This window comes from Micropterus salmoides, unplaced genomic scaffold (assembly GCF_014851395.1).
Source record: "Micropterus salmoides isolate LMB-PRFRI ecotype aquatic unplaced genomic scaffold, ASM1485139v1 Ms_hic_scaffold_2, whole genome shotgun sequence".
NCBI lineage: Eukaryota > Metazoa > Chordata > Actinopteri > Centrarchiformes > Centrarchidae > Micropterus > Micropterus salmoides.
The window spans coordinates 1,587,293-1,614,953 of NW_024041150.1; the positions used below are offsets into that span (position 1 = coordinate 1,587,293).

A 27,661-nucleotide genomic window follows, 5' to 3' on the forward strand; every position below is an offset into this window, starting at 1 on the left:
AGTCGCTGGATTAAACACGTCAGGTGAGATACATTTCTTTTTAAGTTATCTTAACCAAGCAATGAATGTTAGCCAGCATTACCACGTTAACATGTTGGTGACGTAGAGACGAGAGATGTAGTTCATTGAACGGTTTTCACACAAAAAGACGTGTAACTTTACGGTTTTACAACAAACTGCAACTTTCTCGACGGACAAAATTATCTTTTAAATTGCCCAAACATCATGTGTGTAATTCAGGGCTCAAAAATACGTTTTGACTACCGTGCATATTTTTTCTGAAACAAGGTCCTATGGGCCGGAAGCGAAAGCGATTGACTTAGGCTCTCTATTAAAAGGAAAAACCAACATGAAGTGTCTTAGTATTGAGGTCAGACCACAACAAGCCTCCAGAACAGCTTCAGTGCGCCTTGCCACATCTGTGCAACTCTATTGGAGGGATGAACACTATTCCTCCATATGAGATTCCCTCATTTATATATGCAACCTTTATTCAATCAGGTAGGACCTCTTTTGCAAAAGAGACCTAAGTACAGGAGATAGAAGGAAAATCAAACATAGCCAGACATAAAAAAGGACATAGCATCAGTGTCAGTGTCCTCACTTAGCCAGAGCTATTTCCACACTTCGTTTTAGCGCTGTGCCAGCACTGGAGAAAGGTCTGGCTTAACAAATTATCATTCTGGTATGTGGAAAAAAGTCCTGTTTGTTTTTTAGACACCAATCACAATCGTCTTGGGCAATGCTAAGTCCAGGATGCAGTGACAGTGCCCTTGCAAAATGGTAACCGCAGACAGGGAAGGGGAGGATACACCACTTCACATACACCACTAAATAGATTTTAAGATGAAAGAGATTGTTACGGAGATCGTGGTAGAGAGCATTATATTACAAGTTGGTCCAAAATCTTTCATTGGTGTGAAACTGGGTTGAGATCTGGTCACTGTAAAGACCGTAGCATTTTATTCACATAATTTTCATACTCACCAAACCATTCAGTAAGACCTGGTGCACAGAAAAATCTGATATTTGACATGTTTCTCCACTCTTTTATTCAGGTTTTTCCTTTAATTTGTCCCCCACCCGCAGCTGAAGGCAGATCCAGTCCCAGTTTGACCAGAAATATGACTATAATTTGAAGGACCAGTCACCTGGTAGTTTCTTCTCCTGGCTGCTCTCCGTCTCCTCCTCCGCCTCCTCCTGGACACTCTTCTGGTCCGACTGAACACTGTCACTCCGAACGCGCCTTTAAGACACCATAAAAAAAAAAAACACACACTGTCAGTATTGTCACTAGAGACATTTAGAGAACAGATAAACTATTTCGTATTTATCATGTTATAATTTTTCTTTGTAAAACATGAAAAGATAAAAACTGGTAATATAGTTCTTCCCGAGTTTAAACTGAAAGTATTTATGGCAACTACTGCATAACTATGCTCTCACTTAGTCAGTTAATAAAGGTGTTAAGTTACAGTATTTACCTGAATGTGGGTGGGAGGTAATCTGGTGGTAACACAGGGGGTAGCGGTAACCCTGACATCGCCATATCTATGAGGTGCATGGCTAAGATAAACTCCTCAGCTGTTAGCTTTCCATCCTGGTCGATATCTGACAGACTCCTAAAAAGGTACAAAAGATAGAACAAATGTCGTATTTTAAGGACTAATGTCTTCCAAGTGTCAACTTCCATTTTGATAAAGATTAAATGATTGAATTTCAATGTACTGACCATATTGTGGCCAGCTGGCCCTGAGGAAGGCTGGACTGCATTAGGATAGTGCGAGCCTGGGGACCTGGAAAACAGACACACGTCAAAGGTGACACATTCGCTGTTGTGGCAAACTGAACCGCAATATCATCACAAACAATGACATGTTAATGTGTGCGTGGGGGTGTGTGTGTGTGTGTTCATACCTGTGAGGTGACCACTCATCATCTTGTCATGGGAGTTAAAAAGCTGTCTGTACTTCAGCCTGGAGGACTGAGGAACGGCCCAATCAGGGGGGGGCAGAACACTGGGACAAGGAACAGAAAATGAAGAACAGAGTAAAGTCATGTGACGTATGGCAAAAAGACAAGCAATGAAAAGACACACCCAAACATAATAAAGCCAAGAGGAAAAATATAATGTACCATATAATGTAGGAGGCACATTCAAACTCTCCTAAGCTCCCAAGTTTAAGTGTACAGCCTACCTTTATATTAACCTGATACAAAAAGACAAATCAATAGGTTAAAAGAGAAACGACAGGTTAACTGTAAGCTAAGAGCATGTCAAGATATTTGGAGAAACTATGAAAAAGATGGGACAACTTTTTACCACAAAGTTTCTCATTTTAGTACATCGTTATCAGACGACAAAAACGGAGCAAACTCTTCTGATTATGTGGGGTACCTAGCAGCGTCCAAGGATGGCCCCTTCTGTAACTTGGTACTGGAACGATTAAACGAAGACGACTTGTTGACAGAGGGAGCTGCGAGACAGAAAAAGAAAAATTTAGTCTGAGGCTGTGTTCAGATACTCAGCGTCTTCAGTTCGAGCGGCGCATACATTTTGTCATGTCTTTCCATGTAATTCTTTTATAGTCTCCTCTAAAAAGTTCTTTATTCTTTACAAAACAGTGAGCTGCTACTTACACGAGTAGTTTTCATACTTAAAAACATGTCAGACTGTCTAAAATGTAAATATGAACGTGTGTATTATGTAAACACAAGCTTACAACGAAAACCTTTGCCCACAACTGCTACAAACATTTCAGCACGCCTCCTTCCACTGTGGTGTTACAGCATGTTACCTGGGTGGGAGAAGCCTGAGATGGGCTGCATCATGCCTGTGGGAGGAGCGCCGTTGGCGATGGGCTGGGGGAGAGGAGGTGGGGCAGACGAGATAAGCGGGGGAGAAACTCCGACAGGGAGAGGAGGCAGAGGGAGCGGAGGCATGCCTGAAAGAGGAGCTGCGATGGGAGCTATAGAGGGCAAGCCTGGAGAAAAACAATACAAACATGATTACTGCACCATTTTTTTCATTCATAAAATCTGTTAAAAGACCCATGAGGCATGAGAGAAAGACATCAGAGAGAGCTCCTATCAATATTTCTCTAGTGTTGAATAAGACATTATATATTTATACTAGTAAATGGAGTGTGAGAGACACTGTGCAAGCTGAAGGAGAGGAACATGTTCACTTTGCGTGTGTTTGTATTATAACTTTATTGATTAGCCTTGAAGGCGTAATAGACTAAAACGAGAGCGAGCAAACAGTTCCTAAATGACCTTTGGAAAAGGAGTGACATCACCCTTATCAAATACTCCTACTTTTTATTTAACAGTACACAGAGTTTTACCACGTTCACAACAGGACATCAGGAAACCTTGACGAAAAGCAGCCGTCAATGATTGCATCTGTGTTATTACATTAAACTGTGTGCAGTGTTTCTGTATTAACTTACCAGCAGTGAACCGCCACAGAAAAAAAAAAAAAAAGGCCAACCAGTGCAGAAGAAATTAAATTAAAATTATTCACAACTTAATGTTGCATGTAAGACAAAGGCTAATACCACTCATTTCACATAAACAGTACACTGTGTGTTTTTCTCTGTGTCTTACCAAAGCCGGTCTGCGGGGGTAAAGGCAGTGGGGGTTGTTTCATACTGGGAGGAAGCGTGGAAGGCAAAGGGTGACCCTGGAGTTTAAGTTTGATGAGTTTCATGGCGATGGAGAACTCGTGGATGTCCATACGACCATCACTGTTCATATCCGCCAGAGCCCTTAAAAGGTATAAAGGGGAAAAAGTTAGAATGATGATGCATTGCTAGACAAGAAAAGTCATAATCTTAAGTTAACTGATACTAAACCAAGTGCCAAAAGGCATCATATGTGATTTTTAAAGTCATGAAATTATTTAACTTGGTATTTCATATTACTGTGAGCTAGTCGTAACTTCCTGGCTATGTGACTCACCAGATTTGGGCCAGGATGGGAGGGGGCAGTCCTGATTGAAGGAAGAAGTTCCTGGCTTGGTCACCTTGACAGACAAACAGAAACAGGATGTGAGATCTCAGTACTGATCCAAACAGAAAGACCACTTTGGAACAGGTGGGGAATATAAATAATGCTATTAGTTCACAAAACACAACTTAGCTCTATCGCTGAAATGATTAGTCGATTAATCAGCAAACGGACAACAAATTAAATGAGCAATAATATTGAAAGACAATTAATCATTTAAGTAAAAAGCCAATACTTCACTTTTACTGTTAAGAACATTCGGTGCTCCTCTCTGATAGTAAACCAGATATGTTTGGGTTTTGGACTGTTGTTAGACAAAACAAGCTACTGAAATATACTATTACGATTAATATAATGGCAGATTAAAGCCATAATGAAAATAATAGTCACCAGTAGCACTACCAAGCTTCACTTATTGAGCATTTAATACCACAACATATCAGCAGATTATGGGTTTCAAAAGCATGAATTAAATATTTGGGTGAAAATAACTGAATTTGTGAGGCACATTGTGATTTGAAATTGAACAGTAAAATTAAAATTTAACTTTTCTTAATCTAAATCTCAGATTCTGTTTTCTGCACCACACAGCCAAACTCTGGGAACCCTTCATGTTGTTCATGTCCTGTTACCTTACCCTTTAGAGAGAAAGGGCACGTTACCTGTGATGTAACCCCCGGCAGTCGGAGAGAGGCTGTGAAACTGCTGATCATATTTGGCTCTCTCATCCACTGAGATCAGAAACACATCTGGACCTAACGCACAAAAGAAACACACACACACACACACACACAGTTACAGGTCAAACACCAAACCCGAAGGCCAAGACAAAGCCAGACACGGGAAGGGGGAGAAAAAGCAGGCATGAGAAGAATGCATAGATCAAGAGTTTCAGTTCCTGTTTCTTTTAGTGACACTTACGAGTTGAAAGAGTGTCAAGAAAATCAGGACAAATGGATGAAAGACTTAAGAGTCAGAGACTGTTGTCTTTCTTTAGAAAGCTCAGCGCGTGGCAAGCATCACTAGCTTTACTGGTCTTTTTGTCTCTACGCTCTAAAATCCTAGTTTTGTTTTTGTTTTTTTTAACCAATTACAGTCATTCAGGAACGTAGTCAATAAGAGAAGTGGTCCCCTTTAGTTGTAACTGACGGCTCCATCCTGGCCATTTACTGGCAATTTCAGTGAATCATGCTGACACATGCAAGAACAGTTGCTGCTGACAGAAACGTTAATAACGTTAGATAATATGCTTATTCACGTGTCTTTAAGTAGCTTGGATATTTCTGCCACACAGCAACCATTAATAAGCGTTCATATTTTGTGGATACAGTAACTGTCAAAATGGTAACTATACTTGTCCAATACTATATATTGACAACATCAATATTTTGATGTTAGACACATTATTCGCTGGGAGTCGTGCCCTCGTTCAGCCATAGTCGTTTCTAGCTGAAACACTGAAAAACATCGGTTTGAAGGGGCTGGTCGTCATCCAGCACAGAGGCAAGTATGAATTATGTTGAATCTAACTGTTACAAATCTGTTTATAGTCTGACAAATCCCCCAATGTGTGGTTTTTAGGCGTTTGGAGGCAGTCTGCCTTTGTCTCCATCTGTGTGCCTTCCCCCAGTCTCTCTTTGACAGCACCAACCACAGACTTCAAATGTGGAAATTGTTGTTTTGACATCTCCTACATCTGCTTACACGTCCTTATGCATGTCATTTTTTCCCATTTAGGGGAATTCTGGTAAGCTGAAGATGACCGACTTTGGAGCATCATCCTTTTAATGTTGGAGGTTTCCACGACTACAGTATCTCTTATGACTTTTATTCTGCATCACCGCTGAAGTAATTCTATCTGCTTGACAATTAGATTTATGAATAATCTTGAGGGATGTGTGTGGATGTAAACCTGGTTATGAAAAATGAAAGTGGATTAATGAAGATTAAGAAGCTGTGGCTCATCTTCTAATGCATTGGTGGAATATTCTAGTGGATTAAGAGTACATTGTGGTGCCGTCTTTATCAAACTACTCACAAGACTCGCAGCTGTCAGCTCTGAGAGGAAAAAATTAAACATCAACTTATCTTTCATGCCAGTTACACACACACACACTTACTGACCTGTGAATGTGGTGGGGAACTGTGCCATGGTTCACTCAGTCTTCTGCACTACACGACACCTGCAACAACACATTTAGAAAAACAGATGACGGGTTTATCTGACTTATCTCTTATCCCACCTCATTGAGCATTCAACTGCTCAATAATGCAGTAATATAACAAATAATTTACCACTTCTTATTAAAAATGTCATAGGGGGAAGGGGTTAGGTTTTGTCACCAAGGTCAGCAGTCTAAACTGTATGCTTAACATATAAAAAATGACCAAATACTGTCTGGTCACCAGTCAAAGGTGCTGATACAGAAGAAAAACTCAAGTCAGAAGATGTGATTATCCAGCACGAGCCTGGAGTTAATTTTCCACTTTGCTGTCCTTTGATGCTGAAGCTGTGAATTTTAATTTGCTCCGCAGCCCAGTGAGCCACGTACTGTACCTTAAAGGTCTGTTTTAAATCAGTGACAAACACGAAAGCACAAAGCAAATAAACACAGTGGCTCTCAATAAGGGATACAGCATGTTTTTTTTTAATACGTTTTAGATTAGTCCTTGTGAAAAAACAATGAAAACCTCAATCTGCTGTTGTCATCTGGTATTCAGACTAGTGCCAGTTCACAGGGGACTGGACCATGTCAGCCATGCTTGTGCATGTCAACAGGGCAGCAAACCTTTATTTATGCAGGGCAGGCTGCCTGAGCATACATGCTTGTTTTCAAAAACCACTCTGCTTCACACTCACTCATTTACACACATTCTCACTCGGGAGCTGACCACAGTGAACAACAGTTTTCTGCTGTTGGCCCATAAAAAGCTCCACTGGAGTCTTTTTAAAATCTCTCTTTCAGGCTATACAAACGGGAAACTAAAAGACACCCCAAAACAGCAACAGCAGGGAATTACTGTTCAAGATGACGGGTTTGTCTGAAAACACACAATGTTCGTTGGATGAAACATCTATAAACATAAAAATCACTCCCTTAAGAAGATTATTCAAAAGTTAAGTCTTGGGACAGACCTTTAGTTTTCTTTTAATAGAATTTAATGTTATTGACAAGATTGTATAGAAGAAGAAGACATACTTTATTAATCCCATAAGGCGCTCAAGGCCACCTTCCACAGTGCCCAGGAGGTGAACTGGCACCTCTCCAGCTACCAGTGCACGCTCCACAACTCTGGTCAGAGCTGGAATCGAACCGGCGACCCTACGGTTACCAGCCTAATCTTTATGGACTGAGCTACTTATTTTGTGGTATTCAAGGTTAACCTGTTTAAAAAACATATGAACTAAAACTGTGCCCTACACCCTCGCAATATCACATCCTTATGTGTGGGTATAACATACCTCTGTAGTAGAGGTATGTTAATCAGATCCAGACCTGCCTCCCTCCCCTGTATCCCTGTGGCCAACAACAATCTGACACTCATTGAAACAGTCACGAACTTACAGAGGGTGTATGTGTGGGATGCTGACTTTTTTTTCCCCCCCAGTGTGATGTAAACAAAAAATCTCGGTTTCTTGCTAAGGGATGAGGAGAAACGCATCTAAAGGGTCAGCTCACCCAAATCACGTGGTTTGTTAGTATCTTTGCCATCAGCATAATATAATAGAGGTGGATGAACTGAGTCCTCAAACTATCAAGAAACTCAATGTGTGTCTTTGTTGCTGTGGACATTTTCGCTGAGACTATTTCTTCAGTAGGAAATTGTCCTTGGCCTATTGAAGGGTGTAGAAGTACTGTGTGTGTGTGTCCCATTATCATCAGAGCGGCAGGACAAAGTAACCAGCTTAACTAGGTCAGACGAACAAAGCCCACCCTACACAAACACACACTTTCATTGCTGCCACTGAAGAAATACTGAAGCAGTTGAGCAACTACAGATTTTTTCGTCTGCTCTGGGAGCGATCAAACTGCGGGTAAACTCTGTTAAACTTCTTTAAAGTTAGGAGCATTTGCTCCTCTGTTTCTTATTTACTCAGATGACACATTTATACCCCAGAGGCACCAATACACTAACCCCAAGATGACTGTTTGTAAAAGCACGTCAGTTTAGTGAGAATATGCTCTGAACTGACTGCAGAAGAATTACCCCAAAAACAAAAAAGTGTTTGAGGCACTCATGCTCCTGTTTCTTTATATATTATTGACCAGACCGAACACAGAGGAGCTGAATTGCAGCAGAGAGCTCAACGTTACCCTTAGGTGAAGTTACAGGAATTAGAACAAGACTTACTTTTACTTCTCATGTTGCCAAAATCGACCGAGATGTCAGGTTGACAAAACTCTGTCCGAACGATAAGCTACTTGTGAATCAAAGTGACTTCTGTTTCCCAGCACCAGGTTATCACAGCGCCTCAGACCAAAGCAAACTAACTGCAGCAGTCTTCCATCTATTTCCGTTGTCATCGGTGTGTACTTGATGACAAAGGCGCCGTTTGTCTCTCGGTTCTCCCTGTGAACATGCATTGTAACCGGGGGATTAGTCTGTGTAATTAGAGCATTGGGATGTAAGTGGAGTGTAGGTCTGTTATCAAGGCTTGTGGCAGATGCCAGTTTAAGCCCCCCCCCCACAACACATATGAACTCTCTAAAGGCGGCTACAGAACATGATACAGATTAGGGTTCATACTCGCTTCTCTCTTTGTCCCTCCCCCTCATTTTCCCGCTGACCCCCTCCAATGTCCCCCTTTCCCTTCTCCCATGGATTAATTTGGGAAAACTGTACACTAACTGATGCTCTGTGCGGCGGATGTCACAATGCTGGATCACTCCAAGAAAATACAGGCTAATATTCGTATAATATTTGATAGCCTTACTCTGAAATGTGCAGTGTTTCCAATTTCCCTCAAGCGGACTTCTGTCTTAGTGATTTCCCTCAGTGAACATGTTTCTTTCAATCAGAGTAGTGTAGAAATAGTCAGGTAGTCTAAGGTCACTGCAGCATGTTTAAAATCACAAAAATGACTGATTCTTGCATCCATTGTGAGTCTCTCTTAATCTGCTGGTGCTTCATAAATAACACTTTTTTATTAACACAGAGGGGGAAATGCAGCTGACCATACAGCATCAGGTTTATATGTAATAAGAAAAAGCAAGGAAATCAAAAAATTGAGATGCCTGTAATGAATTCATATCATACTGAGTCAAAACTGAATCATATCGGAGAGATTTCTCGGGAGGTAAGGCATCATTTCTTCAAGTGTTATAATTAAAGTTTTAAAGTCTGACAAAAATTTGAGAGACTTGGAGAAAATTATAATTCTTATAAATCCACAAAGCCTGATTTATCTTGTTTGTTTCGATCTCGTTATCCATTGCTTGCTCCTCCAGCTACTTCTGCTCTCACAGAGGAGGAGAGGGAAGATATTTTTCCATAACATTCAGCTGTGCCCTTTACTGTAAATATCAACATAACATAAAGTTAAATTGTGTTAGCTACAGGAATAAAAGGTAACGCCAAACATCAAAATTGGCCCAGAAAGTGCAAGACGCCACAAAATAACTGTTCATTTAGTTAATTGTGCTGAGTAAAACCCTCAATCCTCAGGCACCTGGCGCCCCATTGTTTGTTTGAAGTAGAGCAGAAATAATGAGTTAATCAATCAATTAGTTGAGTGGCAGAAAAAAATTAATTACTGACTGGTTTAGAAAGTAAAATGAGAAGATTTCCTTGGTTTCCACCATTTAAATTCACTGCAAATTAAGCTTTAAGAAAATGTGAAGATAACAAACATTTCACTTGTGACTGGGGTGAATTCTGAAGGGCGCTCTTCATTATTAATATTTTAGACTAAACCATCAATTGATTCATTTGAAAAACATATAAAGGGTTAACAGATAATTAAAGATATACTATGCAACTTATCCACATTAAAATGTCTAAAAATGACTAGTCTAGTTACATGTTTCTATTTAAAATAAATATAAAAATGTTTATATTCTTTTTATATGTTGCTTTTATGTTTTAGGTAAAGCACTTTGAATTGCCTTGTTGTTGAAATGTGTTATACAAATAAACTTGCCTTTTTTTTTTCCAAAATGTTTCCAACAATTTTCAAACCTAGAGAAATCTGTCATTTTAATCAAGGTATGCAGGCAGAAAATTACATACTGTGCATTTAAATTAAATTTAAAAAACATTTGCAGTTTTTGCATCTTGTATGGATGGCTAAACAATGATTATGTTGGTATTAATATCTGCAGCCTCTTCACAGCAGCAGCATCCCACCCCCACAAACACACACATGTATTTGCATTTAGCACACCCCCTGCCTCACACACACACACACACACACACACACAAACACACACCACAGTTTCCCTGTTTCTCACTCACACACTAAAGAAACACTGGCTCTCAACAACACGCCCTCTGACACAGACCCTAAGCTCTGCCTCTCCCTCTCAGGAAACACATTCTTCTCGCACTGATGTTAAGTGGTGAAGACTGAGAGGTGAGAGGACACCCACCCACATCCCAGCATGCACACACAGACCATCATCTCCTCCTTCATCACTCCATCCATCTCCCAGGCCCCCTCCTCCAAAAGCCACAGCACATCTATCACAATGTAATAACTGATAGCAAGGACCACAAAGCCTTGGATGGTAACGAGGTTAAGTGAAGCACTGCGCTGGGGAATCAAAGGGGCGGGTTCACACACCAGCCTTGTTTAGTCCGGTTGAACCTGATCTTGGAGCGTTTACCCCCTTGGTGAGTTTCATTTGGGTTGCCGTGAACACTGGACTCGAACTCTGGAGCAAACCAAACAACCGTTCGCTTGTCCGCCTCGAAGGGGTGGTCTCAGACCGCTGTCATGTGACCTCTGAAGCGGTTTATTTCTGGCGGGATCACCATTTGAATAACCAAAACCAATAACAAGAAGCATACTATTGAATGTGTTAAATTGGTTAAAAAACATTTTATCTTCCTGTTCCGGTTAACTAGCAGCGCGTTTGCTAACAAAATGTTGACCTGCAAGGGGCAAACCTGGAATAACGACCAAGTGATCCTGAATATTTGAGCTGAAGAGAACGTTTCTCAATCACTAGATAAGGTGCATAAGAAAACTAAGGTATTAAAAATATACGACCACAAAGTGAAAGAGAACGGAAACCACCGTTCTGCTGAGCAGTGTCACGTGAAAGTTAAAAAACATCAAAGTATTGTATTAGTATGATGTAAGTATTATTTGGAGGGGTCTGTTTTTTTTAGTCGCTGACAGTATGGCCAGTAATCAAACTTTTGTTTACAATTTCTGGACTGTTTGAATTTTGCCTTTTTGAACGAAACCCAGACCAGATGGAAAATTTAAACAATCTAACATCCTCAGATTTGCTCGATCCTGGAACCGGACCTTTAGGTGTGAACCCACCCTTTAGGGTAATATTCCTGCTCATACTACAAAGAAAAAAGTCAATACAGCATAAATTCACCATGTGACATTTTGTTTAACCTTGAACAGGTTTGCAGTAGTAAATCTGTCCATTCATGATATAAGTATCAAAATAAACATCTCTTAAAACTAAACAGTCAAGGCGAGTCGCAGAACCAAAAGAAGCCTGACCATTTCATTACCCCAAAGGATTGTTGTTAGTACGGCTCCAGATCCCTGATTCTTGAGAGGAAAAGAAAACTTCCTTTAATAGTCAACAAAATGTGTTGGCGTGAAATGTACAAACACTGCCAAATGTGTACATCTAAATTAACTATATTAATAAAACTGGATGTATACGATTTGTCACACAGACCTAAATTGTTTTAGGTTTAGAGGGGGCACATGAATTTAAGCAAAGCTGGCTCACAACAAATCAGAAACAACTTTCAGATGACAGAAGGTAATCTACCTAAACAACCCTTATTATGGATCAAGTAGCTTTGTATAGCAACAAAAGCTGATAAGGCTGCTAGGCACAGACAGAAGACTCACTTTTACACTACATTTTAGCTGATGCTTTCATCCAAAGCGGCTTACAATTGCTATGTTAGCGCAACGAGGGGTAAGGGTCTTGCTCAGGGACACATTGGTGGGAATTTAACCCTGGTCTCTCACACCAAAGGTGAGTGTCGCCACCCCTTAGAATGACAAACAGGCAGGTACCCAACACTGCATTTTGCCAGTCTCATGCAAAACAGCTGTTATTATTTATAGGTGTGTTCTCTCCATGAAATGCTTATGAAAATCAGACACTGCATGCAAATGTGTCTTTGTACTTTAGAACCGGGTTCTTCTTCAAAACCACACAGATTAGAATCAACATTGGTGCTGGATTAAAGCCTGGAGTACTTTAATCCAAATGTTAGTGCACTTTATAACTCACTGGATATGGGGTTCCCACCTTTTAAGTGGGCCTGGTCAGCTTCCACGTTGCATGTAAACCAGTCCTGAGTGATAGGGCTTGCTAAGCCTGACCAATCAAAACGCTTAAAGTTAACACATCAACGATAATGCAGGATGAGTGCGCTCACTTCTCTGGAAGGAGCAATTACAGCAAAAGGAAAGGTCGCTGTGTGTCAATTCATCCTCACTTCCTGGCGACTTCCTGCTTCGCTCAACAACCCCGTCTGCATTTTCTTAAACAGATCATATGGTACCTGGAGGTTTGTTTTGACTCGACAGTCCAGCTGTGACTAAACATCAGGTTTAATGTCAGCAAACGCCAGGCTAACTGAGCAAACCTCCACCCAGAAAGTCGCTCTCTGCCCCGAGCACCTTGCAGCAACCTTGCTGATTCGTCATCTTCGTCTCTACCCATCCGGCTACTAGAGAGATAAGCTTACCCATAAGCAACACCACTAAAATGTTCCAAGTCACAGTCTTGCAGGGCAGATGCAATGATTTAACATTAGCATACTGGCTAACTGTTAGTAATAGTAGTTGTAGCGGCTGGATTGCATCTTCTTCCAATTTCATGTCACCCTGGATTTGTTACAGAGACCAATATAAAGACACCTTCTAGACTAGGTTAATAGCACACCTAGAGGCTGATATTAGCAGGCTACACCGGGTAAAGATGACCAACTAGCCGCGCTAACAGAGGTAACGTTATCAATGCAGCTAGCATGCAGGCTAACCAGTGAGAAGCTAACGTCAGCCCGCTCAGGGACATTCTTTCACACCACACATAACGTTACTACACTCTGCCCTTACCTCATAGTTCACTTTCCATTGTGAAATGCTGGATAAAGTAGCTCGTTGTGTATTTATGTGGCCATATAATGTTGTATCTTCTCCCAGAATGAGCTGTTTTTATCACCAAATCCCTCTCCGGCGATCCTCCCGTTGGTTCCGAAATCCCGACCGATTGAGGGACAGCTGGAAAATGGGGGTAACGCCACTGACATATCGCGAGATGTCATAGGACATATGATGACATCATGCAAACCCCCGCGATAACTTAGAAACCGTTTGTTTGTCTGGATCACAGGGATACAGTGAAGTGAAGGGATGGGATTAATTCATACAGTATGGATTAAAACTGCCCTTTATTATAAGCAGGACTAACGTGCATCTCTTTGGGAATGGTAAATCTTTGATCCATGATGAAAGGTAAATACAGTAAAGCTACCAGACGTTTAGACATAGATGTCATTTACACTGGGGACACTGCTGACAAGCATTTGTTTAAAAATGTTGTGCTTGCAACAAGAAATGTTAAATAACAAATGCTTTGAGAAAGGCTTATTTGAACAAAAAGAAAAAGTGCAATGCAATTTAAATATAGAAGAAACAAATGTGCATTGTGCAAAAAAAACAAAACAAGCTACTGATTACTGCTTTATGTTCCATTATATTTTTATATTTTTTGTCATCTCCCACCTTTTGTGTTTTTCTTTATAAAAATAAAAACATTTCCACTTTATATTGACGCACGAAATTTAATACTCAAAATCTTCTGGGGAAAGAACCCCTAGACCTCCACCCAAATATTTCAGCATTGAATATTTCCTTAAAATACTTTTAAATTCTCATTTTTATTCTCATGAACCCAATACTGTGCATCGTCACATTTCGTGAGCTATGTGTATCGTGACGCCCCTAATCTGAGCCCTTTTTGCCCACTTATTAACACAAAGTTTAGCCTATACTCCCAGAAAAAAAGAAAAAAAGCCAATTCAACAAACATGATACAATTCCCACTTTTCAGATAATCTTTCTCTGGGTGAACTGATACAAAACTTATGAGGAGACCACCAGTCTAAAAGTGCACAAGGTAAGACACTTAACAGCCAAATTAAATTATATAAAGCAGAACTACGTCATCCACAAAGTGATTCGTTTTTACACACATAAAACTGAAGACATAGCCACTGAATGGGCCTAGACCATAGACTGTATATAAAAAGGCCTACACATAAAAAAAATCTAAACTAAAAAAAGTCAATAAACAAGAATTCTGAATTTGAAAACATCGTGGAAGTTAAAGTATGTCAAATGTGAACAGACACAGTAAATATGGAATTTAAGTGAATATGTAAATCATGTAAATTCACAGTCCTTGCAATAATTAGACAAACAGAAGGAAAGTTTTTAAATGTTCATCTGTTCAAGAATTATCTGTGGTTTTACGCATGATTGATTGCACATGATTGCACATTGGTCACAAATATGATCGTTGAATTCAGAGCTTTGCTGATGAAGGCCAATTTCTAAATGTGAATGAAAGAAATGTGAATACATTTATGTTTTTAAATTGTTAGCTTATTCATTTGGTCATGAACGGTTACTTTTTCTTCTGTGCTAATACATAACATCCAGTAGTGGGCGGTATTGTAATAGTTTTAGCACCACAAGCAAAAAATGTAAACACCAAAGAAGAAGGTCAGCTGACTCAAGCTAGTCAGTTTAGCAGCAACTGGAAGTTTCTTCTACTGGAAATACATAATATATGAATAAGACAGTTGTTTAGCAGATTGTTTATATTTGCAATCTTGTAGCTGCATCTCTGCATACATTAAAGGTAAAACAGAATGAAAGGTTTATACTGCCGAGCTGTTGTGAGTGATGCTGAGTTCAAGTTCGTTATTCAGGAAACGGTGAGTTTGTGTTTTGTCTGTCTGGGTCTGTGCAGGTGGATGCTGTCGCTGGTCAGTAGAAGCCACTTTTCACGGTTATACACACTAATGCATCAGATCAGGAAAAACAAAGGAATTGTGCAGATCTGCTATTCTGCATGTTTGAAACTGTGGCTCTGTAGAAACCATGCTGAGTAGTATGTAGCTGAAACCTCTCCAGCATCTTTATACAGCTTCAAGCCATCAGTCACAAAGTAGTTTGTCACTTTGCCAACTGAATTGCAAACTTTGATAGTGTATTAGTTTAAAAGTGTTTGTTTGACAGATAATTTATACCAGTATCCATAATATATTATCTGTTACAGTGTTTAGAGAAGAAAGTGCTGATTGATTGATTGCTAACTATAGGCATCAAATGCATCTATTATGTATACCATACAATCTGTCTTCGTGTGTCCATCTCCTTATTAAATCGATTCTTATTAAAGAAACAGTTTGTGTTTGACTTTTGTCTGTGCAGCGGATGTTAACATGTCTGACTGTCTGCCTACCAGGTTACAGTGCATCATGATTTCAAGCACCGTTTCTCTGTGTGACAGTTTGTGTCTATTTGTGTCTCCCCAGACTCTTCCAGAGGTTTTAGGCAGCCATCAGGTCAGAGTTCGGGTAAAGGCATGTGGGCTCAGCCCACTGGACCTCAAGGTATGTGTGCACGACTTTTACGACTTTTAAGTAATCAGACATCTGCAAACCAAGGCAAAATAGAAAAATGTATCATCTATTAATCAATAAATTATTGGTCACGATGGTCCAATGAGAGTTGTTAAACTTCTCTCAGATGTGCACTCTGGACACAGAAAAATGAATTACATTTTGCGGTTATGAGTCTGTAAAAGACAAGAAAGGTAAGACAAAATCATGCAAAGCTTTATTTAAGATAAAACATTCAAAAATCACAAAAGGGTCAAAAGAGTAGTTATAGTAGTATAGTTTATGGAGGACTTGATTCATATAAAAGTAAGGTGATCCAGATGCAACTTTTAAGTGCAGTATCAAATGTTGTAATCGTTCAAATACATTTGAAAATCTTCATATTTGATCAGTTATCTTATCCAAACACCGTGCGTGTCCATACATTCAGCTTCAGGCTTCTACTGTCTGTGATCTGTTGGAACTGACATGTTATATCCTTACCCACCACTTACAGCTGAGAGGCTGATTGGAACTGAACTGTACTTATATTGTGTCAACGTTGTTTCTTAACTTTCATGAAGGGCTGAACAATTAATCGGAAAGATTTTAACGAAATCCCAAGATGTCCTGCTGCAATTTGTTAAAGGTTGCATGTGTGTCATTATAGCATTTAAAATTAAACATTGTCATGCTGCTTAGATCCTGGCCGACATCATATTCTTGAGACTTACGAAAGCATCTTTGTTTGGTACAGATCCCCGCAAAAAAAATCACACAATAATTCATTTTAATGTTTTTCAATGAAAATGAGAATAATGATGTAAAAATGATCATTTCCCCTAAAATCCCAAAGCATATTGCAATTTAAATTTCAGTCAAAATTCTAAATCATTCAGCACTACTTCTGTCCCAGTAAAGGTCAGTAAATTAAACTGAAATGAGATGGTTAAATACATCACCCCTTGTACGACTGTAGTGATCAGTGTTGACTCCTCTTCTCTCTATCTGTCCTGTGCTCCAGTTGCTTGCTGACATGGGGATCCAGAGAGATTTCACACCTGTTGGCAGAGAGGTGGCCGGGGTCGTCATGCGAGGTTGTAAACGCTAACACACACAGTTTTTTGATGTTGCCACATGATTGTTTAAAAGTCATACATGTGATTAGTAGGGGATGCCTTCATAGAAAGTTTAACAGGTTTGTTCGTTATTTCCTGCAGTGGCCGACGACGTCTCTTTCTTCCAGCCGGAGGATGAGGTTGTAGGTAAGACATTTTTATTTATCTGATCTAGGAGATGCCTTCTGACTCTGACAGTGGTTGTTTGTGAACGATGGAGCAGGTGATTTTAACTGTGTGGACGATTAGAAAACGTTGCCAATATCTGATAAGTAATCATTTACAATAACTAGAGCTTGGTGATAGTTCAGTGATTCCCAGCTCTCACATCTAAATTAATAAGTTAAATTTTATCAATATCTGTAACGTTGTCGGATCTGATTCTACTAAAACAAAAACCTCTTGACTTAATCCTAAATACAGTGTCCTGTGTTCAACCTTCCCTTTCCAGGTATTCTGCCTCTGGACTCTCCCTGCTCTGGACTCTGTGATCACATTGACATAGATGAATATTTTTTAGGTAGCATACTGTACACGCATGCACACTCACTCACACAAACGCAGGTTGCATAGGATGCACTTTGTTCCTGCGACAAGCACCTGCTATTATCATCAAACACACATTCTCACAACACAGTGACCCAACACATATTATTTATATTCTAAAGAAAGATTCCTTGATTCTCACTGTGTTGTCTGTGTGACAAGTCGGCTCACAAAAAAGGTCACATCCTCTCATCTGAAAGGTCAAACCGTTCTCAGCTGCTCCACTCTGCCCTAACAGACAGCAGGCACAGAGTGTTCTTTGTCAGCCTTTTATCTTCACTTCATACACTTCAAAAACTAAAAGAAAATGGTGTCTGCAGTTTGAAAGAAGCATAAAGCACCTTAAGTGCACAGACTGCCCCCCTCTTACACCTGTAGATTCTGTCTGACTAAATTTTTAAGAGAACATGAGTATGCTGTTTTTGTAGGTGGTAGGAAAACCATTTGAAAGCAACTTATAAAGGGGAAAACTTATATTTTATCATATGCTTATATACACATCTGAATCTTCTCTCTCAGAGCTGAAAATTGTGAGGTCATGAACGCATAATGAAAGCTCATCTGAGTGTTTCTGTTTTTCTCCAGTTCAGAAGCCGGAGAAGCTCAGCTCGGTGTGTGTTGCCGGAGCGCTGCGTGACGGTGTTTGTGCTTACACTGCTCTACACACACATGCTCGCATGGCAGCCGGACACACACTCCTGGTCATGGATGGAGCAAGCGTATGTAAAAAAACAAATACAATATATCAAAGAACTGGACGTCTGGGTGACATAGCGGAGGAATATACTCACCATGTAACCGCAACAATCACCCAGGACGGACCCATCCAGAGACTTGTGTTGCAGCACGTGTTTCCGATCGTTCTCTACTTTTAAAAGCATCTAATTAAGACATAAAATGTTTCAGCATTTTAAGAATTCTACTAAATCTCAGTGTGCATGAAAGTGTAATGTTCCCATTTCCTCTCCTTCCTCAGTCTTTTGGCCTTATGTGCATCCAGTTAGCTTGTTATCACGGTGTGAAGGTTCTGACAACATCACACTCACCGCAAAAACACACATTCCTGGAGCAGCTTCGGCCCAGTGTTGGTATGTACAGGCTTTCAAAGCCTTTTTAAATCCTTAACAGTGTTTGTAATGTAAAGGCTTTCAGCCCAATCTCTGGAGTGTTTTCAAATGCATTTTCAACAAAATCACAGCACTTATTTTAGGGATGGAGCTCTTCTTTTCTGATCACTTTTGTTCCCTCTTTCACTCCTTTTTGAAGTTGCTTCCATTCTTTTCTCCTTTTCTTTCTCCTCCCCTTCATATTTTCCTCAGGTGTTCAGGATCCTTTAGTAGGTGAGATCTTTTCTTTCTTCCTGTCTTTCTAACTGACTTGCTTCCTTGCTTGTCCTTGCATTCCTGCAGCTGTTGGATTAATCAGTATGAGCTGTAGGTTTATCGCTTTGTGTATTCCTTGTCTGTCTGAAGGCAGGATGATTCCGGTGTACGGCAAATCACCACAATTAGTTTATCAGATTGTATTGTTTACACATTTAGTCACAGAGTTAACATTTAAGCTGAGCTGTGCGAACCCCAAGATATGTTATATGTTATTTTCTCATTCTAAGTAAAGGTTGTAAAAGGGAGATTGAATTTAAAACATTAGAATTAGAAAAATATTATAAAATTAGTGTATTGTTTTGTATACTATGTGAAAATGTACCTGGCAATAAACCTCATTCTGATTCTGATTCTGAGAAAGTCTCTGTCTAAAACCTGCTGCTACCATGTGGTTAATATTCAGATCGCAGCCTTTGCAACTTAAATGAGCTTCCGAGATATTTTGTGCACACAGGAGTAGAATTGCAAACTCAGTCAGCAGGTTTTAAAAAGTATTATTGACCATATTTGTCTTTGTGTGTGAAGCCAAGGTTATTCCAGTGTATAACGGCTCATCAGACCTGCTGCCAGTGGTTTTGGAGGAGACAGGAGGACTGGGAGTGGATATAGTCATAGATTCTGGAGGTGAACATATTTTACTGTGTCTGAATTTCTGTCTTGTTGAACATGCGTATGATTGTAAAAATGGTCATCACATCTGGCAGTGTGCTCTGAGGCTCCTGAATGGCACTTTAGATCAACCCAGAACATTTTCCTGTGTGTTTGTGTGCCTCTGTGTGTGTAGTGCGTCTCCAAGATGAGGAGGAGTCAGAGCTACTCCCACACAAACATGATATTATCAGTGCGCTGGGAGTGGGGGGGCACTGGGTCACGTCCCACAAAGACCTGCAGGTGAGTCAGTGTCAGAGTAAAAGCTGCATCGTACAGTGATTACTTCAAATTGATTATTTTAGAATTCCAAAATCCAGTTAAGACGCTGAATATGTGACAGCTTAAATCTAGTCCTTATAGACAAAAATAAGTATTGTATTAAATAATTAAGTATTATCATTATTGTTCTAATTTAGTACAGCTGAATACAGAAGTTCAAAGTGAACGTATGCCATTTTCAACAGCAGTTGTTTATGTATTTTTACAGTTGGATCCTCCAGATTGCAGATTTCTTTACTTAAAATCAGCCTGTGTGACTTTCCTCAACCACGAAGTGTGGACGACTTCATCAGCTCAGCAAGGGCGATACCTCCGTATCCTTTCCTCACAGTGTGTAATCTAAAGCACATGCACATGAAGATCCATGATGCATCTTGGAAAATGTGTATTTTTAAATGTTTTATATTGCCGTTTGTGTCCTTGTAACTTTCAATGCTATCCTGCTGCCTTTCTTGGCCCTTGAAAAAGACATTTTATCTTAATGAATTTACCTGGTTAAATTAATTAAAATAAATATAAATGATCAGGCACATTACCACTCCCTCCTTAACAGCCTTGTATCAGATATTCTGAAGGACATTGTGGAGAAGATGTCAGCCGGAGTACTCAGGTAACTCAAACACATCTCAAGCAACCACTTAGTAGTGTTGTAGCGGTCCATCACATTAAAACGCAAGTGGGCAAGACTTCCTGTGTGTCCCTGGGCGAATACCGGTGTCACACAAATTCCGGTGTCACACAAATTCATCAATACATGACAATTATCAGGATGGACGAAGGAAACATGGATATTCAGTTTGATCAAATGTAAAAACCTTAAAATACATTCAGTATTTCTTGGCAGTAATGCTCCCTCGTAGAAAGGTTAGACTACATCACAAGATAGGTCTCTTTCTCATCTCTTTTGTATAATTGTGGTTCTTAAACATGATTTGGGGCCATTTTTATGTTTCTGGGGGACCTCCATTGTGAAGTGCAATTTTAAAAATAAGAGAAAAAGGACTGTACAGATGGTCTGTGGTATATAGTGTATTTTCTCTAGCCTCTAGTTATCAATTTAAAGATGTACTCCCTGCTTATATTTTAGTGCTCAATAGTGTCCCCCAAATCAGATTTTAAGACCTGACACAGTTCATAATGGAGTTTATAGATTTAAGACCATTACATACATTTGTCACTGCAGACACTTCTTACTTTCAGTCACATTAGCTCCACCAAAACTGCAAGCACAATATATGGAATTACAGCCCACTGTATACAGTAGTATAACTTAATCAAATGTAATCTGTTGGTCTGTCTGTCTGGTTTCAATCTGCCTCTCCAGACCCCAACCTGAGGAGGCGGTCCCTCTCTATGAAGCCACAGTTGCCATGGAGGCTGTCCAGCGTCACCAGAAGCAAAAGGCGGTTGTTCAACTCTGACCAAAACACATTCACACATTCACCTGGGGTCACCTCCCTCTGCAAGTGTTTAATAAAGCAAGTGAACAATTACAGACTGTCTTTGTTTTCACTTAATTGTTTTTATGGGCAGCATGCTTCACGTGATACACAAGCAGACATCATGACGAACCTGTCGCCTTTCTGGGTTAACCCTGAGGAAAACATACTCACGTTAACAGCTATGGTTAGTTTCCTGCTTGACTTTAAACTGCAGGAAGAATCAATGTTCTAACCGAAAAGCCACTGTCTTTCCATCAAATACAGACACCTATGACCACATTCAGACACAGTTTGGAAATTTCATTTCTAACTAACTTCTGAACATGTATAATTTCATAAGGCTGTCATGCTACGAGACCACAACCCACATTACACCCTGTCTGGTGATTGTTCGTTACTTTATGTTTCTTTAAGAATACACAATGCTTCATCTGACTCAATAAACAGACATTTTGTCAAAAATGATGACTGCAATTCTGTTGATTTCTTGAGGGAGTTGTTGTATGTAAATACAGAAAAGTCATCCAAATTACAATATAAACAGGAACAATTTCCAATTTACGTAGCTGTCATAGAAGGTGTTGTGTAATATTGCAGTTGTCAACCCCTCAATGGATATGATCAGGAACCTTACAGATCTGTTAATTGGAAAAATAAAGAGACAACGTGACTGTGTCAGGTAGGTAGGTTTATTGTCACAATATAACAAGTTATAGAGTGAAACTGAGTTTTGTAACTCTTCTGACAATATACATTAATAAAGAATCAATTATGAAAAATGGTAAACAGAAATAAACTATCATCACTGGAGCAGTGCTGAGGATGAATGACAGTTTAAGAGTCTGATAGCTTGGGGGGAAAAGCTGCTCTGCAGTCTGGTGGCGTGGCAGCAGAAACTTCTCTTCCCAGAAGGTAGCAGGGTGAACAGGCTGTGGCTGGGTGGGTACTGTCCTTTAGTATCCTTTGGGCTCTACGTAGGCACCTCACCGATATCACTTATGCTCGGGAGATGGGTACCAATGATCTTCTGAGCAGTTTTAATCCCCCGCTGCAGAGCCCTCCGGTCCTGTGCTGTGCACATCCCACGCCAGTTAGTGATGTTTCCAGTTTCCAGTCAGTGTTGTCGTCTTCTCTACTCTGTTTTCACATGAATCTGTCTTACCTGAGTCCAGTTTGTTTACAGCAATTCTAGCGCACCGTCTCTTTGACCTTCACTTGGCTCAGTTGATGGTGGTAATGACAGCCTCACTGTTCAGCATGCCTGGAATCAACCTGTGACCCTGTGGTTACAGGACGCCAGGCAATCCTGCTGCCACTGTCAGCCATACTGGTCGACAAGCAGATCAGGAACATAAAGTCTGTCCAGCATCACCAGTTCAGACAATAACCTTAATTCTTCTGGAGACTGGCAGGCTAGAGCACCAATCAAATGTCAGCTCACAGTGTCATCATCAGGATGGCATGACAACACTTCGTCTGGTTGTCTCAGTGTGCCTTCCAGTGCCTGAAGGCAGCTTCCCAGGATGCACCTCTCTTCCTGTCGCAGTGACTTTACCACATCTAGCTGCTCCCTGACTGACTGGTCACACTGCTGGAGGAGGTGGGAGATCTAAAGGCACAGAGCAAAATAAAATCCGGTCATGTGTTGCATTACTGGAAAAATAGTCTGACACTTGGTGGGGTGTGTGTGTGTGTGTGTGTGCACATTTACACACCTTATCCAGAGCTCTGTTTGTGTCATGTAGCAGCCGCTGACAGAGAGCGTTAGCTGTCTGGACGCTCCACTCCTCTCTCTCTTCACTCACCACCTGGCCGAGCAACACTGCCTTCCAGTGGGGACTGAAAATAAACACATCAAATAAATAATTGTATCTGTAGACACTGACAAAGGACAAAAAAAGCAGGTGGATATACACATGATTGTGTATGTGTGTGTCGTCTTACTACAGTGTTTGTGGGAGAGACAACAGTCTGAGAGCCGTCATCAGCCTCCAACTGGGACCTTCACTGGCCAAAGTGAGATTACTGACAGGGAGAAAGAATAAATTGAGTCGGAAGGAAAGACCTGGAGTGATTTAATGCATCCTACTTTAGACTTATTATAGTTTAATAATATTTATTATATATTTTTAGTTTTAATAAATTTCTGTGTGCAACACAGAGATAGTTCTGGATATCTATTTTAGCATAAAGACTGGACACACAGGGGAACTGCTACTACACTGGGCAAGACAGGCTTTTATGTGCTTCCAAAAAACTGGAGGAGTGTTCCTTCAACATCCCTCCTGGTTCCTCTGAAACACTATAATAGAAATAATAAAAGCGTCTTGTAGAGCTATTAACACAGTTTACAGACAAACCATATAAAATATAAAATATAAAACGAACACTGTGAATGACAGTCTTACTGAAGGAAATCGTTCTCTCTGAGAAACTTGATCTTCTGATCCAAACTTTTGTCACCTTTTAAAACGTCACAGAGGAGATCTGCGGGACCACAGTGAAACATACACAAACAAATGTCCAATCAAAAGCTATTCAGCATTAAGATACACTTTTAAGTTTTAAAAGATTAGTACAGATTACTACATTTTTCAAATTGATAGGCTTTCCTGCTGCAGTTCACCTGTTTCCACATAGACCACACTGTGGGGGTTGTACGGGGCGACAAATCCGTACTCTAGCATCAAGCGCTGGTTGTCATGGGAACCATAGTTAATGAAGGCCTGCTGGTAACCGAGTGTCCCGGAAACGCTCCTGATTTCATAACATCTTGTCACGTCATTAAAACTGGCTTTTACCTGAGGACATAACATAATTATGATGAGATTTATGAAAACTCATTACTGGCTCTCCATCGTTCATTTAAAACTCTGCTCAGGAAGCAGACGAGGTCATTTTACATTCTGTTTATGAAGGAAATGGGAAGATAATTAGGCTACATCTACAGTATCTGCTGAGTGCTTTTACATATAGTGAAGTGTTTATGTGTTGAAGCTTACCTGCACGTCAGGGCGGTGATTGAGCAGGTCCAGAAATGGAGCTAAAGCATAAACATCCTGTCCAAACAGGAAGTCGTTGGATGGGTGGGACATGAAGACAGAGCGTGTGTTGACGCTACACCATGCCCACCTAGTGGAGGAGGGCAACAGCTTAATAATCAGACAGATACACTTGCCATAAACCATTGTAGTGAATTGATAATCAATGATTTTCCATTTAAAAAGATACAAACACATACTAAAATGAATAAATTGTAAATGGACTGAAAGCTTTTTCTAACTTAGTGGACAAAGAGATTTTGTCAGACACAACTTATAATAAAGTACCACTAAGAAAAGTCCTGCTTTCTTGAAAATGTATTTGACTAAAATGTTAAGACTAGAGAAACTTTGCATACCTGTCAAGATTTTGGAAAGGCCTATATTCAACTTTTAATGCGTGTGTGTGCTTACCTCAATGCTTCATATGTCAACACCTCATCTACAGGCTGACTCAGGACTGGCTGCAGGGATCTGGATCAAGAATATATCACTTTCATCTCAAATCACAGCTTGGGACGTTACTGACATTCCTGGCCATTTTTGAAGAATTATAATGTATTGAGATAAATTTCAAGCACCATGTTTATACTTGTATGTTAAAATAAAGGAAGAAATGTTGTAAAACAACAGCTTCAAAGAGCAAAGAAGATTATCATGGGTCACAAAATCTCTGCAAGTAATCTTTTGCAATATGCAAGTAACCTTTGCTCTGCCAGTCAAGTCTGAACCCACTGGTTACTCTTACAAATAACCTGAACAACTCGTTTCAGTGTGCCGTGTACCAGACTCACCTGAAGAAGTCTTGATTAAAGGAGTGGATTTCTCGCACCTCCTCCCTCTGCTCCAAAGCCCGTCGCCGCACACTGGCAGGCAGAACAGCCATGGCATCATCGGTGAAGTAGGCGGGGCAGGTGTAAGTGGTAGGCAGCACGTTGATGTAAGGGAACCAGTCGGAGGCCTCTCCTCTGTGCCGCTCACACACCAGGAAGACACAGAGTGCCAACAGAGGAGAGAGGCGGGGCTTCCAGCTGGAGAGACAAAAATAATGCCAGTCAACCCTTCAGAGTCTGACCTCTAGACCCTTGGCTTATCCACTTTGTGTCTGGAAACATAGTTACATACTCATTTGCTATAACGCAATTCAGTACGACAAAAACACAAACTACCAAAGTTGAATCAACACCTCTGTAACACACTGAAGCTTTAAAAAAGTATTAGTTATTGCAGGGCTGATTTAATGCAAAAGCTGATATTTGCATATTCTGATATTTTAAATAGTTTCACTTGTGTATGAATATGTGAGTGTGTGTGTACCTCTTGATATACTGTCCCAGGTAGCTGTCCAGAACAGTTGAGGTTGTGAGGAGACAGGACTCTGGCAGAGAAATGACCAGCTGGCCAGGCTGACAGAGGAAAAGACATACAAAGAGAAAGATTGTAACCACCCCAAAGCCACAAGAAAATAATCAAACAAAAGACATGCTATGTTATTATATGATTGGCTGACTAGAGGTGTCTGATTTAGTTATCATGCAGATAGTTATACTTGCATATACATGCACATGTGCACACCTGTACAGAAAAATATAGAGTAATGCCAGCCTTATTCATAAATATTTAATGTTGTGATTGTTAACTTGTTTTTCTCTGACAATAGAAACTGTATATTTAGGTTATTACTGTGAGGTAGTTTAATTAATCAGATGCACAATTGCATTTTAAATGACTTACCTTTATGGTCTTGAGAGCTTGCAGTCCTCTGCCTGTGTCTGGATTACATGAAGCAACAAACACGCACAAAGTCGGTACTTCAATCAATCAGTCAGGTTATTATATAAATGTTGGAGGCAGTGAATGTTTATCTGATCTTTTCTACATCACAGTCAAAGGCTGCTCTTAAGTGGCAGAATATGGAGAATCAGACTCGCTGCTGTACCTGTCAATCATGAGTTGTTACAACTAACTGTTGTCACATCTGAATGTTCGTATAAACATCACATTGCAAACCAGAACTCAGCAAAACCCGTGTCTTCATACAAATATGGTGCTGACTCTGGTGCAGATGCTACTTCTCTCTGAGCAAATCATGTAACAGCTCTGTACTGTATGTTGAGTCGTACCAGTGAAGAGGGCTGGCTGCAGCAGCGTTGAGGTGAATCCCCGTTGGTGAAGAAATTTCAATAGCTTCACATACTGCAGATGGTGACACAGAGAAACTGAAGAAACAGAGGTAAACAGACTGGTGATGGGCGAGACCAGAAGAGAGACCGGTCTGTGCTGAAACACTTGACAGTACTGAACATTTTTATAAAGCAACCATGTAGCAGTAAATTGGTTTATACCTGACTGGATGAGACTTTCTTGTTTCTGCCTCCTCTTCCTCGCAGCTCTTCCAGCCCGATGCCTGCAACCCCTCATGACCCCACCTGGATCTGTAATGCCTCCTGTGGCCTGTACTACGAAGCGGGGTAACTGGCTTATCCAGGTAACTTCAGGAGTAACTTTGTGACGTCGGGTGTAACTTCCCGGTTAACCCGTACTACGAAAGGTGGATAGGTGTTACCCTACAGAGGTCTGTTGCCAGTGTTAATGATGAGAAGTAGGATATTAATACACACCGCTTCATAACATGTGTTTAGATTTCATCCTGATTTGCTTCCCTGCGGTTGCAATGAAGTTCTGAACACAACAGCATTACGTTCAGAGAGCGAGCCCTGCAGCCTCAGGGATTTTAGAGAGGAATCTAAATTAATTAACGGGATAGTTTCTTAGATGTAGCCCATCTGTAGTCTATAATTGAATTCTCCTAAGTGTTTTCACATATTTCAAAAAATCGTAGATGAAAGTGTGAAATTTACAAGAAGAAAAATCAGAAATTCCCTGAAATTAATGTCATAAAAAATCGAAAATCACTCTGTTTCCTTCTGAATATGCCCAATAAAAGTCTCTAAGGTGCATGACAGTGATTTTGGGCTAAATTCAGGAGTATTTCCTCACTGCTAAATCCAATTGCAAAGTTTAATATAACTTTCCAGTGCGTGCATAATACATGGAAGATGTGTGTGTGATGTTGCAGCCTTGCAAAGCGAAGTTTCTCTCAAATGTGTGGCTATAATGTCAGTGAATATTCAAGTTTTTTTACTTGTAGGCTAGATTAAATTAATTTTTCTCTCGGATTATTAGGACTCCCCCTCTGCTGGCTCCTTTTTTCCCCTATTACAATGGACGTTATATGCAGTTGTAACTTTACATCATATTACACATAAAAGAGCAGCCCATAAAATACATAATAGAGATTTGAACTACAATAAGAACACTGGGAAGATAATTAGACCACAAATTTAGTCCAACAAGACTCC

At 40.2% G+C, this 27,661-nt stretch overlaps 3 protein-coding genes across 5 annotated transcripts in view; 1 reads left to right on the plus strand and 2 right to left on the minus strand.

Moving 5' to 3' along the window:
• The window catches only part of itsn1 (intersectin 1 (SH3 domain protein)), a 51,432-nt gene extending 37,972 nt beyond the window's left edge, over window positions 1–13,460 (minus strand). The window contains exons 1-11 of one of the 2 annotated variants that reach the window (XM_038732568.1): window positions 13,283–13,460; window positions 6,136–6,194; window positions 4,674–4,766; window positions 3,964–4,027; window positions 3,610–3,770; window positions 2,799–2,984; window positions 2,399–2,477; window positions 1,918–2,018; window positions 1,733–1,796; window positions 1,485–1,622; window positions 1,152–1,246 (exon numbers count right to left, since the gene is read on the minus strand). In XM_038732568.1, coding sequence (XP_038588496.1) covers window positions 1,152–1,246; window positions 1,485–1,622; window positions 1,733–1,796; window positions 1,918–2,018; window positions 2,399–2,477; window positions 2,799–2,984; window positions 3,610–3,770; window positions 3,964–4,027; window positions 4,674–4,766; window positions 6,136–6,163 — 1,009 coding nt within the window. In that variant the 5' untranslated portion in view covers window positions 6,164–6,194; window positions 13,283–13,460. The remainder of the gene's footprint in view (window positions 1–1,151; window positions 1,247–1,484; window positions 1,623–1,732; window positions 1,797–1,917; window positions 2,019–2,398; window positions 2,478–2,798; window positions 2,985–3,609; window positions 3,771–3,963; window positions 4,028–4,673; window positions 4,767–6,135; window positions 6,195–13,282) is intronic. The other variant, XM_038732569.1, reaches the window with a different exon arrangement.
• A 1,485-nt stretch (window positions 13,461–14,945) lies between these two features.
• Window positions 14,946–21,311, plus strand: cryzl1 (crystallin, zeta (quinone reductase)-like 1). 2 transcript variants are annotated; one of them, XM_038732570.1, is made up of 13 exons: window positions 14,946–15,168; window positions 15,772–15,849; window positions 16,862–16,934; window positions 17,058–17,102; window positions 17,407–17,475; window positions 18,087–18,220; window positions 18,478–18,589; window positions 18,821–18,841; window positions 19,412–19,510; window positions 19,671–19,777; window positions 20,025–20,130; window positions 20,381–20,426; window positions 21,141–21,311. In XM_038732570.1, the coding sequence occupies exons 1-13, from the start codon at window positions 15,103–15,105 to the stop codon at window positions 21,235–21,237; spliced, it is 1,053 nt and encodes a 350-aa protein (XP_038588498.1). In that variant the 5' UTR covers window positions 14,946–15,102; the 3' UTR covers window positions 21,238–21,311. The 2 variants fall into 2 exon arrangements, with proteins under 2 accessions (XP_038588498.1, XP_038588499.1); XM_038732571.1 differs by lacking the exon at window positions 18,821–18,841 and having other exon boundaries at window positions 14,948–15,168.
• Window positions 21,312–22,239: 928 nt separating this feature from the next.
• Window positions 22,240–26,871, minus strand: setd4 (SET domain containing 4). Its single transcript, XM_038732538.1, has 12 exons — window positions 26,645–26,871; window positions 26,423–26,518; window positions 26,034–26,071; window positions 25,617–25,705; window positions 25,094–25,330; window positions 24,714–24,773; window positions 24,261–24,390; window positions 23,885–24,059; window positions 23,667–23,745; window positions 23,203–23,283; window positions 22,974–23,097; window positions 22,240–22,867 (listed from the first exon to the last, which is right to left on the minus strand). Exons 1-12 carry the CDS (start codon window positions 26,718–26,720, stop codon window positions 22,691–22,693), a joined length of 1,362 nt encoding a protein of 453 aa, XP_038588466.1. The 5' UTR covers window positions 26,721–26,871; the 3' UTR covers window positions 22,240–22,690.
• Between the last annotated feature and the right edge of the window lie 790 nt (window positions 26,872–27,661).